This window comes from Halichoeres trimaculatus, unplaced genomic scaffold (genome assembly GCF_033239565.1).
Source record: "Halichoeres trimaculatus isolate MK-OKI-2021-1 unplaced genomic scaffold, fHalTri1.1 fHalTri1_scaffold_15, whole genome shotgun sequence".
NCBI lineage: Eukaryota > Metazoa > Chordata > Actinopteri > Labriformes > Labridae > Halichoeres > Halichoeres trimaculatus.
In genome coordinates this window covers 23,773,386-23,788,201 of record NW_027437193.1, presented here as the reverse complement: position 1 = coordinate 23,788,201, position 14,816 = coordinate 23,773,386, and the positions used below count along the sequence as shown (strand labels likewise).

General features: G+C 41.1%; 1 protein-coding gene across 1 annotated transcript; it reads left to right on the top strand.

Moving 5' to 3' along the window:
• Positions 1 to 824: 824 nt before the first annotated feature.
• LOC141804060 (regulator of nonsense transcripts 1-like) lies at positions 825 to 14,669 on the top strand. The gene is made up of 24 exons (XM_074688302.1): positions 825 to 1,212; positions 1,771 to 1,907; positions 2,201 to 2,290; positions 2,723 to 2,890; positions 3,011 to 3,191; positions 3,763 to 3,924; positions 4,136 to 4,220; positions 4,422 to 4,520; positions 4,937 to 5,045; positions 6,465 to 6,624; positions 6,901 to 7,019; positions 7,221 to 7,385; positions 7,610 to 7,724; positions 7,934 to 8,077; positions 8,195 to 8,408; positions 8,646 to 8,763; positions 8,942 to 9,098; positions 10,906 to 11,048; positions 11,147 to 11,321; positions 11,489 to 11,570; positions 11,686 to 11,847; positions 11,937 to 12,202; positions 12,453 to 12,575; positions 12,676 to 14,669. The coding sequence occupies exons 1-23, from the start codon at positions 1,042 to 1,044 to the stop codon at positions 12,570 to 12,572; spliced, it is 3,342 nt and encodes a 1,113-aa protein (XP_074544403.1). The 5' UTR covers positions 825 to 1,041; the 3' UTR covers positions 12,573 to 12,575; positions 12,676 to 14,669.
• The last annotated feature ends 147 nt before the right edge of the window (positions 14,670 to 14,816 follow it).

Below are 14,816 nucleotides of genomic sequence, written 5' to 3'. Positions count from 1 at the left end.
TGTTTCTTCTCTTGACAAGAGAAACTAACATGATTTAGACATGGAATTCTGTTTCACTTTGCTGACTACATTTAATCATCAGTCCAATTGACAAAATTATCGTATTTGCCAGTGTTGTGAACTGTCAAATCAAAAAGCATATCTGCTTCTTAGAGACAGCTGATTTGATCTAAAATACAATTAGAAATGGTTAATGGACAGCAGATCTGAACAGAGCTTTACCAAACAGAAGACTTCTCTAAGATTTTGATGGATACCCAAATTATCTTTCTACAACAGTCTAAAGAAGGGACTTCTTGTTTTGGGAGCATAATCTGTAGTGACTTGGCTTGGCAGTCAATACAGAGTCATGTCAGTAGGTTTCTTTCTGTCTTTTTTATCCATAACTCAGTTCAAACATAATGCAACTTCTTGGTTGACAAAAAAAAAAAAAAAAAAAAAAAACTAGAACTGACGTTGTAACATAATAATAATAACAACAACAATAATAATAATAATAATAATAATAATAATAATACATATTATTAGAGAGCTCTTTTCAAAACTTTTAGACACCTGACAGTCATTGATTACACATAAGTAAATAAAAAAAACAGTAAAATCCAAATGTTAAATCAAATATCAATGGGGAGGGATTTCCAGAGGAAGGGGGCTGCTAAGGAGAACGCTCTGCCCAGGTTCCATGCTTGGTTCTATGAGGTGGAGACATTTACAGGTGAAATGAATTTCTTTACAATATAGCAAATTAAATTTCTCACTTCAAATTCAGTTTTACGAGTCTCCTTGTCTCCTTGCCGTCACGCGCTCCTAACAGGTGACTTCCTGTAGGAAACAAGTGGTAGGAAAGAGGAGAGGAAGCGAGCTCGGAGTAGGAAAAACGGAACGCAGCCATAGCCGAGGCGCTTTCTATCTCACTCTCACCACCAGTGTTTGTCATTTCATCAACACACTACCGCCGTTATTCATTTTCTTCTGAAGGAAAGCAAGTGTTTGTGGATTATTGATCGGAGAGGGTGTGGAGCGGTACTAAGAAGACAAAACATGAGTGTGGAGGCGTACGGGCCGAGCTCGCAGACTCTAACGTTCCTCGACACGGAGGAGACCGAGCTGCTGGGAGCGGACACCCAGGGCTCCGAGTACGACTTCACCGACTTTACGCTGCCGAGCCAGACCCAGACCCAAGGCCAAACCCAGAGCCAGCTGGACAACCAGGTGCGTGTGCTTTTTAGAGGCAGCTCGGTGTCAGAGTATGTCTTCTGCTGTGTTGACATAATGTGAATTAGCTCGCTGACGTTAGCTAACAACACCACTGAATATCTCCGGTTAGCATGATGACGTCTTCCAGCCGTTACCATGCTTTTATTCCGCTAACTGCCGAGCACGTCAGCTAACTAGCTTTCTCTGTTAGCTCTCTGACACAGCTAGCGCCACACTTTAATGGCATACTAAATAAGAATCGTGAATAGATTTATCAGTGCAACTGACCAGCCGTGAAGGCCCCTATTTTTAGTTTTAGCGCATTTATGTTCTAACCACAACCGCGGTATCCAGGAGACACAGTAAGTTAGACACAGTCAGTGTGATATCACTGTCAACAAACCTATTATTAATGCGTTAGTCAAACAAGTCTGCTAGAGAAATGCATGACCTTAAAGGACTTTATTTGGTCATCTGTTCAATTAATGTACGATCAACTCCATGTCTTGCATCCTTCAGTGTAGCACATGTTGCTGACGTTTATACTCAGGTTATACACACCTGCCTCCACAGGTTAATGGCCCTGACGGTCTGCTACAGAATGGAGATGACCCTGTGGTAAAAGCCAGTCAGCTGCTGGCAGAGTTAAACTTTGAGGAAGATGAAGAGGAGTCCTACTACACCAAGGATCTACCTTTGCATGCCTGCAGGTAAATGACCAGACTGTAGTATGTGATGCTACAGTCCAGATTATTTATTTAGATCATAAAACGTTACTTTACTTTATGATTTAGAATATACAGTTTTTAATTAAAAAAAAAACTATTGGCAGTATTCAGATGTGGCCATATAATACACAGAAAATATGTCACACATTTGAGATGTACTGTAATTTACAAGGCAACCCCATCAGACATGATGAATGACTTTTTAGTTCTAGTAAATGTGTGATGTTTGTGGTTGTTTCTCTCAAAGTAAATTACTTTTTTCGTATCTTTTTCAGCTACTGTGGGATTCATGATCCAGCCTGTGTGGTCTACTGCAACACCAGCAAGAAGTGGTTTTGTAACGGCCGTGGAAACACATCCGGCAGGTAAGATGCAGTGACTTATCTGCTCTTTTATTGACCCTCTTTTAATGGAGTGAGCAGAATGAACCAGGAGAAAATCATTGAACCGGTTCAATATCACAGTAGCAGAAGTGCTTTACAAAGCAGCTGTAATAATGATCATTTGCTCTTTTCATGAGCTTATACCATGAATAGACAGTGTTTGGGTCTGAAGTTAGGAAAATGATTCAAAAAAGAATTGTGTTTGTTGACTTTGAAAAGTGTTTTAATCTGTCATGAAGCCTACTGTAGTTATGATTAATCTATGCAACACTTAAATAGACACCAAAAAATGATTGAAAATCCCTTTGTTCCTTGTACATGTGTTAAATTTATACCAAAATTTAGTACTTACTGCTACTCTGATGTTTTAGTCTGAATTACCTCCCTCTGGTGCGTCATTCTCCTCACCTTCAGCCACATTGTGAACCACCTGGTAAGAGCAAAGTCCAAGGAGGTGACCCTGCATAAAGACGGCCCTCTGGGGGAAACAGTACTTGAGTGCTACAACTGCGGCTGTCGCAATGTCTTCCTCCTGGGCTTCATCCCCGCCAAAGCTGATTCAGTTGTAGTGTTACTGTGCAGGTAAGAGCACTTTTTTGTTGGGTATCCTGCGCTCTGATCTTTTGCTGAGAGAGGCAAATCATAAGCAATACTCAATCTGACAGTTCTTTTCCGCTGTATTTGTGTTGGGTTGTAACACAGGCAGCCATGTGCCAGCCAGAGCAGCCTGAAGGACATCAACTGGGACAGCTCACAGTGGCAGCCACTCATCCAGGATCGCTGTTTCCTGTCCTGGCTCGTCAAAATCCCGTCAGAGCAGGAGCAGCTCCGCGCACGTCAGATCACCGCCCAACAGATCAACAAGCTGGAGGAGCTCTGGAAGGTTCTGTCAATGCTTTTTCTAATGCACACACCCATCATTGTGCTATGTAATTCTATAAAAAGCTCAGCATACCTTGAATTGAAGCTGGGTTTGGTTTATCTGTCATGGTAAGCAGATATATTTACATAGTTGGTAAATTGCTTTTCTTTGTCTTCTGAGCTATTTTGTCTGTGCGGTATCAGTTTCACTTTTCAGTTCAGGCCTGGGTTTCAGTCTGTTTTAGTTTCCTGTTGTATACTAGCTCCCATTTAATGAACCTAGCAGTTATTTGGTTTTTTTTAATCTGTTATTTTGCTCTGATAATTATAGTAGACATTTCATAAAGGAGGAAAAAGTCAGATATTATGAGTCACAGTAATAATAGTAAACCATGACAAAGTGACTTTGAGCTAGAATGGACAAAATCAGAAACCTGAAGCCGCCAAAGTAGCTAGGAAAAAATATTTAATCTTCACCTTTGACATACTCCATTTGCATATATAAATACATGATTACACTTTTTAAAAAAAAATTTATGTCCATATGTGAGCTGTACTTCATACCTCTGCGTCTGTGTTTAATTGTGTTGTAGGAAAATCCCACTGCCACCCTAGAGGACCTGGAGAAGCCTGGTGTGGACGAGGAGCCCCAACATGTGCTGCTGCGTTACGAGGATGCTTACCAATACCAAAACATTTTTGGTCCTCTGGTGAAGCTGGAGGCTGACTATGATAAGAAACTTAAAGAGTCCCAGGTAAAAGAGGAGAAAACTGAGTTAAAAAAAACACATTTTAACAAATAAGGCTGTAAGTATTTATGTGCTTTTCTGGAAGAAATGAAGTTTTGACGATCAGACATAAACTTTATTGCACTTTAAAGGAAGTGAGGTTGTAAATTTCTCTCTTTGTGTTTCAATAAGCCTTTTCATTGTGGCTCCTCTTAAAATATTTTCTTGTGGTTCCCAGACTCAAGACAACATAACAGTCAGATGGGACTTGGGCCTGAATAAAAAGAGGATTGCTTATTTCACTCTTCCCAAGACTGACTCAGGTATTTAAATTTAGTTTTGTTTACTCTGTTATTGTCATTATGCATTGTCTGCTGTCTATTGAGGAATATTTTACATTATTTATGAAACATTGTGGCTGATATGTCTTGCAGTGTATCTTATCAATCACTTAATTTCTATTGTAGCCTCTTGTGTTGCCTTTACGTGACAGTTATGTTTTCCCATTTTACCCACTCCTCTAGACATGCGGCTTATGCAGGGAGATGAAATCTGTCTGCGGTACAAAGGGGACCTGGCCCCACCGTGGAAAGGCATTGGACATGTCATCAAAGTCCCTGATAGTATCCTTAAAGCTGCACTGCACTGGACTCACAGGAGGTGTTTTACCTCCATGTTATGTAATAAGCAAAGCCTCCCTTGGATGCTGTCAGTGAAATGCATCTTTAGCAACCTCTAGTGGTAGCTTTGAGAAACTACAAAAACATCTGCAAATGTCTGTCTTCATTTGAAATCCTCAGTAGTTTTTGTTACACTCTCCAAGTTTAGGGTTATACAGCTTAACATCTGTTCAAACAGTTATTCAGCAGCCAGATCAAAGGCTGCTGATCATGACATCATAACATGTCTTAGGTACACGCATCACTGGTGGCACACCTGGGAATTATTACAGTTTTTACTCTGAAGTGATTATTTTTTGACACCGTTATAAAATACAGTTCCAGAAAGGTTGTACCTCTTCCTTGACCTTCTGTGCCAGACTATGGTGATGAGATTGCCATCGAGCTGAGGAGCAGTGCCGGGGCTCCAGTGGAGATCCCACACAACTTTCAGGTTGACTTTGTGTGGAAATCTACCTCCTTTGACAGGTAAATACAAGAAAGCCACACACTCCTTTGTCACTTGCTGCAAAACATGATTGCAAAAATGAAAAACGTTTTTCTTTTAATAACTTTTATTTTAACAAGTGGGGAGCAACACCCCGTTATGCACAAAACACAGATGAGCAACATCTTTGTACAAATACAAATATGACTGAAAGAAAATTTGGTACAATAGTAGCAAAAAATGATAAATAAATGAATAATAATGAAATTTTAAAAATAGCAGTCATAAAATTGAAATTTCGGTGTTAACAAGCTGTATTGCAAGAACAAATGAAAATAGTACCATATGACTACCAATATCGCCAATATGCTGATAGCACTCTGATTAATCAGAAGGTAAACGCTCCATGGTGTTGAAATGAGATATAAAGGGTTGCCATGGAAGAAAAAAAGTCATACCTGGAGCCCCTGATTGTACGCTTTATTTTCTCTAGTTGAAGAAAAAACATGACCTCCCTTAGCCATTAGGAAAAAGATGGACTCTTAAGGGAGTTCCAGTGTAACAATATGGTTTGTCGCGCTATAAGAGATGTAAATGCAATTATTTGATCTGCTTAGCGCAAATATGAACTTCTATGAATGTTAGAGGTACATGAGGCCCGGTCAAAGGTAATAAAATGTGTGAAGTCAGTCTCAGAGTGGATAATAATTTTATGTCTTTTAACAATTTTCAAGTTTGTAAATTGTATAAACCTTGATCATATTAAAATTATGGTATTTTCAAAAGTCTCCGATTGATGAGCAGCCAAGAAGACAGTAATTAGTGAAAATCTGGATACACAATTGGGAACCTGTTGGCTCACATCAGATGAAATCTATCAGCCTACCTAGTTGAAAAATCACACAAAAGATGGAAAATAAAATGTTTGCAAAAGTAAAATGATTTTTATTGTTAATAACTCATTTGGAAATGCCAAACTTAATGTGCTTTTACACAATGTTTCAAATTAGTCATCTGTAAATTAAAAATTGATCTTTTTTACTTTATTTTATTTTTAACCTTGATTTCTAACTACGAAGCCGCTGAAAGCTAATATTTGTTCTGTTCAGATGCTGCTTAACAGGCTGTTTTTTTAACTCAAAATTTGGCCTGATCGTTCCTGTTTTAGTCTGTCAATTGTTTTTGTGGCTGCTTATCAATTGAGGACCTGGGAAATTATCACAATTTTTCATACAGCTCAGATTTTTATGACTTACAGCCTGGAGCACAGTTATTCTCCAAAAAACATATGTGGGACGGTGCCCCACTTCACCTTCCTAACCTTGGAAAATAAAGCCACTTTGCGCTCTTTTTAAGCGTGCAGTCGAAAAATGGCCTCTATAAGAGGTTTTCTGCTAGCTGGATTTTTTTCATATTGAGTTTTGAACCTTCAGTCAGTTTTTCTGTTGTGTTTTACCCAGAATGCAGAGTGCCCTGAAGACATTTGCTGTGGATGAGACTTCAGTGTCTGGTTACATCTACCACAAACTGCTGGGACACGAGGTTGAAGATGTGGTCATCAAGTGCCAGCTGCCCAAACGCTTCACTGCTCAGGGCCTGCCTGACCTCAACCACTCACAAGTGAGTTCAAATAAAATCACTTTTGTTTTAGTGAGATACACTTTAAGACATCACATCCTAACTTAGAGTACAGACTACACCACGTGAGATCACATGTTCTGATGGTACCTCAAAGGATTTTTCAGTATTTCTGAAGCGGGGGTTGCAAGTTCCTACAGTTTTCTGCAGAAGGGCCAAATCTGTGGTGAAATGTATTTCTGAGAGACTCTAACCTGACAATAACCAGCTCATACCAAACGGAGAGATTGCATAAATGTGTGGTATTTTATGATGCAGGTGTATGCTGTGAAAACCGTGCTGCAGCGGCCCCTCAGCCTGATCCAGGGTCCACCTGGAACAGGGAAGACTGTAACTTCTGCCACCATCGTGTACCACCTGGCTAGGCAGGGCAATGGGTAAGAAGCATGCAGTGCTGTTAAATAAAACAGTTATGCGTCAACATGACAATTTAAATTTTGTCAAAGCTTTTGAACTGTCTTTTGATCATTTTTTTGTTGATTACAATAAATGTATGAATTTCTCTTAAAACGGAAAAATCAAAGGTTTGTCTGTGACCTGTGGTCTTTCTGACAGTGTTGTCACTTTTTTCCCTGCAGGCCTGTGCTTGTTTGTGCTCCCAGTAACATCGCTGTGGACCAGCTGACAGAAAAGATCCACCAAACGGGACTTAAGGTGGTGCGGTTGTGTGCGAAGAGCAGGGAGGCCATTGACTCACCAGTGTCTTTCCTGGCTCTGCACAACCAGACCCGTAACATGGACAGGTAACAAATGACAGATTAAAAAACATGTTGAAAGCCTCTTATTTTTAGTTGAGTCAGCTTTGAGCCTTAGACGAAGCAGACATGCATACTGTTTTCTTTTATACACATCAACATTACAGATAATGTTTCTTTGAAGAACAAGGGGTTATCAGTCCCTTTAACAATGATAACCTTGATGGGATAATGTTGTACTCAAACTGTGTTACAATGATCTCTACCTACAGTATGCCTGAACTCCAAAAGCTCCAGCAGCTGAAGGACGAGACTGGAGAGCTGTCGTCCTCTGATGAGAAGCGCTATAGAGCTCTGAGACGCACTGCTGAGAGGGAGCTGCTAATGGTATGAAGGACTGGTCTTACTGGACTCAGAGTGCTGCCAAATATGTTCAAGTACATAATGGTTCAAATCATTTTCCTCTAAGGACCCCTGAGCTTGTGATGTGTCATGGCACCAGTTTTTGAAAAACCTTTGAAGGTGGTAGAGAAACCAAAGATTTTGAGTATGTCATGTTTCACAGTTTAAAAGAACAGGTTTTATTTTGTTGTCAGAACGCTGATGTGATCTGCTGTACCTGTGTCGGTGCGGGCGATCCTCGTCTGGCTAAGATGCAGTTCCGTTCAATCCTGATTGATGAGAGCACCCAGGCCACTGAACCAGAGTGCATGGTGCCTGTGGTCCTCGGGGCCAAACAGGTACAAACTCCATGAGTAAAAATAAATCAGCTACCTGCTCAAACAGCTGGGCTTTCTTTGTTTGGGCTCCACAGTGATTTGTTTTTAAGTTGCACTTGTGTTGTTTTCCCCCTGCAGTTGATTCTGGTGGGTGATCACTGCCAGCTGGGACCTGTCGTGATGTGTAAGAAAGCAGCCAAAGCAGGTTTGTCTCAGTCTCTGTTTGAGCGTCTGGTGGTTTTGGGGATCCGTCCAATTCGTCTGCAGGTCCAGTACCGCATGCACCCAGCACTCAGCGCCTTCCCCTCCAACATCTTCTACGAGGGCTCTCTGCAAAACGGAGTCACTGCCGGTAAGATGAAGAAAAGCTCTTTAAAAAAACTTACTCCATAAAGCTTTCTTACTAATGAATCAAATTTATAAAATTAATCCACAAATTCTCCTGAAACATGTTTGTGTCTTTTTCTTTGTATCCATAAAAGTCACACTTTTCCATGTGGTGTTAGATTTTCTCCATCTTCACTTTAACTTAGCTGAACAAAAGCTGAACTGACTCTGAGGGCTGTCTCTCTGTTTGCTCTTTCTGCAGCTGACCGTGTGAAGAAAGGCTTTGACTTCCAGTGGCCACAGCCTGACAAGCCGATGTTCTTTTATGTCACTCAAGGCCAAGAGGAAATTGCCAGCTCTGGAACATCATATCTGAACAGGTTTCAATATTTGATCACGATATCAGTGCAGACGTAAAGCAGTATGATGTATTTAATACCTCAAGTTTTTTTTATCTGACAGTTCTGTTCTGACTTTAGACTAATCAGGAGACCTCGCATTCCTCACAAATCACAAATCAAATGCTTTTGTTATACCATCACATTCTTGTCAATGTAGGACTGAAGCAGCCAACGTGGAAAAAATAACCACCAGGTTGCTGAAGGCAGGGGCAAAACCGGATCAGATCGGCATCATCACTCCCTATGAGGGACAGAGGTCCTACCTGGTCCAGTACATGCAGTTCAGTGGCTCCCTTCACACCAAACTGTACCAGGTAAAGTTACGTGTTTGTTAACATCACACTTTATTAGAAAAAAAGTATTTCAACAGTTTAAACCAGTCCTTTTTTATTTCAAGGATACTCTGCATTCTGTGCTCCGTAGCCTTCAAGTGTTTCAGTGCTGCTCTTGTTAATGACAGCCATGCTCTACAAAGCATGAGTTACGCTCTGTATGGCTACAAAAACGAGTGCAGCTTTTCAGGGTTGAATTCTGACAGAGGTTTTATACAAGGATATGAACTAAGTAGTCAACTAAAGCAGTCAGGAAGTAGCTTCTCATTTCTAGTCTCCACCAACCAACTGTATCAAACTGGTTCAAATAAAAGTAGTTATCTTTGGACTTGATTATCAGTTCAAACTGTGCAGGTAATGTAATAAAAAGTTGAGATGCAAATTTCCAATTGAAGAAAGTAGACTATGTGTCTTTAACCCTTTAACATCGAGGCCTCAGGATGCCTGTCTTGGAACTTTTTGCATATTTTGCTATACCATAAAATGGTCAAAGAATGTCCTGTGAGTAAATGCTTCGGCCCATTTCTCTGGAATACTTTGAACTTTAAAGATCTGGATTTTTTTCTGATTTACTGCACGTAATATGGGAGTAAAACAGTTAAAATAAAAAAAAACAAAGACAGAATAGGATTTTAGAGGTTAGCGAAGAAAAAAACACTGCAATCAAACATGGGGAGCAGATTTTACAGGATAAACTTAGAGTTTTAACATAAAAACATATGTAAATTAACATTTCTGAGCATAGTCTCTTATTTTGTAAATCTAAAAAGGTCGCTAATAGTGTCACCAGAGTCTTAAACATCCTCACAGCTGTCTCTCTCTTTCCACAAACACCATCTGAGGATCACTGCTCCTCATCACCGACGAAAGTGAAAGTGAAAGTACAGGAGAAGGGATTCAGCTGGTTATGCTCACACACTCAAATAAGGCTTGGTGCATTGATTTCCAAAGGATATCACACAGTAACAAAAGCCTCAAATCATGCCCAAACAGTAAAAAGAAGTCTTGGTACATTGTTCTAACATTGCACAATAAATACCTGAGCTATTTTACGCGCTGCACGACGCACATATACAGTACAAATGCAGCACAGTAGTCTTAAATAAAAATAAAAATAAAATATTCTAAATATCCTTAAAATGTTACCTCACGACACAAGCCTCAATCAGCACTTGAAATTACGCACATGAAGTAAAAACTAGATAAAAAGAAAGTAATTCATCCCGGAGTTTATCCCACCCAACGTTACCTTTTTCACATAAAGTTGCTCCTTCAGTCCTAGAATCATGCAGAGACCTCAGTGAAGTTTTTTTGGGGCATTTTTAGGAGACTTTAACGCCGTTCTCTTTGTGCACTCCTGCCACGCATCTACTCCACACTCTTGTGTATATTCGCAGGCTTCCTTAAATGCCTGAGTGAAATTACCGTAAAACCACATACCAACTGAAAGAGCACAGTCTCAGTTTTCAGATTGTGCAAATTGTTCAGGAATAACAATCCTACAAAGTGTGATGTATCACCGCTGACACATCCGGTGTTAAAAGGTTAAGGGTGGCCTTCAGTGCCTGGGCAAACATTTAACAATACGCCACTTGATGAATCAGCCTTGCGTACATAAAGCTTTATCTCACTGGATTAAAACATCTGCAGTCTTGAGTTCTGGTTTGACTTGGTTTGAAGCAATTGACATCAAAAAGCCAACACATTTGAAAAAAGGATGGACCAATCTGTGTTTACTGTTAAATACAGATTCTGACATGTCTCTATCATTGAAAACTTTTCTCTACAGGAGGTGGAAATAGCCAGTGTGGATGCTTTTCAAGGCAGAGAGAAGGACTTCATCATCCTGTCCTGTGTGAGAGCCAATGAGCATCAGGGCATCGGCTTCCTCAACGATCCCAGACGTCTCAACGTGGCACTCACCAGGGCAAGGTAAAAGAAGTTTGTTATCATCAAGCCACCACTATCACAGAAACACCTGTCCAGTTATGGGGTTTGTGGCTAAGTTTGTGTCTGTTTTTGTGTCATAGGTATGGTGTGATCATTGTGGGAAACCCGAAAGCCCTGTCCAAGCAGCCTCTGTGGAACCACCTCCTGAACTACTACAAGGAGCAGAAGGTCCTGGTTGAAGGGCCCCTCAACAACCTGAGGGAGAGCCTCATGCAGTTCAGCAAACCCCGCAAACTGGTCAACACCATCAACCCTGTGAGTTCAGTATGTGTGTGTGCTTCATAAAGCACTTTTCAACTGGGTCGTGAATATGTTATTCTCAGATGTGGCTTGTTAAGGATTTAGGACAAGTCATCTAAAGAAAGCAGTTAAAAAAAACAGTGTTGAAACATTAAAATGCTGTGAGTGGTCTTGTTTTGCAGGGGGGTCGTTTCATGAGCACAGCCATGTATGACGCCAGAGAGGCCCTCATTCCTGGATCTGTTTATGACCGCAGCAGCAATGGTGAGTTTTTTGAAATAGTATTTCTTTTTGTAATTTTCTTATATCAGATACTTTCCAGAAAAGTCCCATTAGAACTCAGTGGAACCAAAATAATCCATAACTATTTTCATTACAGGACGAGCATCCAACATGTATTTTCAGACCCACGACCAGATCGGCATGATTGGCACAGGAGCCAATCCAATGTCCTCCATGAACATTCCCATCCCCTTCAACCTGGTGATGCCCCCCATACCTCCTCCTGGGTATATGGGGCAGGTCAATGGACCCACAGGAGGTGAGCTGGATTTAAAGCTGTTTGCTAAGACATGTTGAGAATAAAGCTCTGCCTTACTGTTAGAGCTGAAGCTACATTCTTTCCTTCAGGCCGCGGTGGAGGGATGAAAGGTAAGGCAGGCGGTGGTGGAGGCAGCGGTGGGGCTCGAGGTGGTCGCCAAAGGAACCGGGGCAACATGGGGAACCACGGAGGAGGGGAGCGCGGGCAACATGGAGGCCACATGAGCGGCAGCCAGGCCAGCCAGGACCTGGGCTCCCAGCCGTTCTCCCAGGGGCCTCTGACGCAGGGCTACATCAACATGAGCCAGCCATCACAGATGAGCCAGCCAGGGCTCTCCCAGCCTGAGCTTTCACAGGTCTGATCACTCAATCCTCATCCACTGAGAACTAATCCGACTCATTATTAGGTATTAAAAGATTTTATGAAGTGCTAAGTCTGTTGATTTATAACCATTAATACTTAGGAGTGTTAGCACATTTATTCCATGTGTTCCTCCAGTTTTCAGGACCTCATATTTTCTGTAACCTCTTCTTCCATTTCTGCCTGGAAAGAAATGAAAGAACGATTCTGACTGGATCCTTTAACTGTTTGTTGTCCTCTTACAGGACAGTTACCTTGGAGACGAGTTCAAGTCCCAGATTGATGTGGCTCTGTCCCAGGACTCCACCTACCAGGGGGAGCGGGCCTACCAGCACGGTGGTCTGACTGGACTGTCCCAGTACTAGACTGTAAGTACTTTCAGGTTACTCATTGAAAATCAAAGGAACTACATGCTGGCTCAACAAGTATTGATATTTGTGTGCTTATGTTTTTGAATTTGTCTTGCAGGCTGCTTGAAAGGAGCTAGGCCTGTGTGAAGCTTAGTTCATTGGTATTTTAATCTGGGTAATAACAAAAAAGAACAAACAAGGATACCCGTTTTCCACTGCTACAACCGAAGCACCACTGTGTGAAAGTAACAGGAGAGAGACCGTGAGAAACCAACCAATCACAAGAGTGAGGGCAAAAAAAAGGGAGTAGAGCTGGACAGGAAGCGAGCAAGAGACGAGAGCGGGAGGCACTGCTGCTCACACGCGAAGACGTGGCGAAGGAGAAAAGCTGTCGTTATCGGAGCAGCACGGTCTGAGAGGCGAGACCTCGGACAGGTCGAGGAGGGTGGACGGTCCAAACGATTCTGGAGAGGGGGCGACTGTGTCATCTTGCTCCTCGTGTCCTTGAACCTTCAGGGACCTCCAGGCCGGTGTGGTTGGAAATCTTGCTCCAAAAGCTGAGAAAGATGGAGAAGAGGTGTCTCACACGAAAACGTCCTCCAAGCTAACTCAACAGGAAGTCTTCTGTGACTTGGAGTGAGAGAAAGAGAGGGAAAACAAAAAGGGACTCAACTCTAGAAGCAGTTGATAGGGCAACTTTTTTGAACTCAAAGCTTGAATTGAGGCTCTGCTTTTGTTCACGTGTAAGCATCCAGGAGAGAAGAGTGAAGACTCTGGCTAATCAAGTGAACTCTAAAGTGCTCGTGCTGTTGTGCCTCAAAGGCTTCAAATGAAATCTGAGGGTTAACTTAGCCACGGATCGTTTGCTTTTCTTTCGCAGCTTGGAGTTGGAAAGTTTTCTGTATAAAAGCTGTTTTCATTGAGGTTCTCAGTGATGTAAGCTAGTGTAGTCGGCCATCTTTCCCGAGATGGTCTGCAGAGAACAAAGTGGTGGACTTAGCTCTTACAAAAAACGTAAAGAAAAAACATCTTTGTCTCCAGATCTGAGGGGGACGACTCAGAAGATCCAAACATAACGAGACAATTTTGTTTTTGTTCTTCTTAATGTTTCTTTTTTGTTAATGAAAGTGAAAACCACTTCAGCTCGCCTCTGAATGACGCAACCTTTGTTTTGACTCATGAGCTACTAGATAGATAGATCATGACAAACATGTACTGATGAATGCATCAAAAAATCCAAAGTGAGAGGGAAGTAAGCCCCAAAGCCTGATGCCTACAGACATGTGACAAATACACACATTCAGTGAAATATTAGTGGTACAAGTCAAACGTGTAAGGAAAAAAAAATCCCTTGTGAGATGTAAATTTGACCCAAGGTTTTCATGCCCGTGGAGAATAAAAGAACATTTTCTCCATGTTACTTGGGTAAATATATATTTATTTATTTTGGAAAGCCCTCTTGTTATAAATTCCAAATATTACATGTTAATGTGTATCTAAATTTGACTAGATGATGAATTTGAATTACTAAATGACATTACAACCTGTGGGGAGTAGTTTAAGGGGATTAGACTTGACTGAAGACTGCCTTTTTTTCTTCTTCCCTGTGGTGCTTATTTTTCGTTCTTTGTTTTCCCTCAGTCCTAAATGTATATAAAAAAGTGAAACTGTCACAGTCAGTAGTGCATCAAGTCAAATTAAGCTTTACTAGAAGTTTGTTAGTGGACTTTGTGTCTCAGTTCCTGTGCTCTGCATGTGTTGTTAGTTCTCATTTATGAATTTTTCTTTTTCTATTTCCCTTCAACAACTTTTATTTCAGTGTCAACTTAACACATGATGAAGTTAAAAACAGGACAAAAGTCAAAAACAGTCCACTCACCTACCATCTTAACATAGCAGGGTTACAGATGTTTCCGTTGATACACGCTTGCTCAGCACAGAACATATTTGGATGTGTGTTTGATCATGTATCACCTGTAATTTTAGACATTGTACTACCACCATTATGTATTAAAAGCCACTTTCTTTTCCAACCCAAGCACTACACATGGAGCATATTACATCTCATCTGTAAGGATACCTCTGTAGTTACATCACCGTTACACATGCACTTATTCACCAACACAACTGTTTTGATTTTGCAAGTTAAGTGACCAGAGGGTTCCTCTGACAAACCTTTGCTGTATTGATCTTCTGTTTGGCTTATTGCTGTGTTAACAGCCTGAAAATGAAGATGTTCAGACACTTTGCTGAACCATT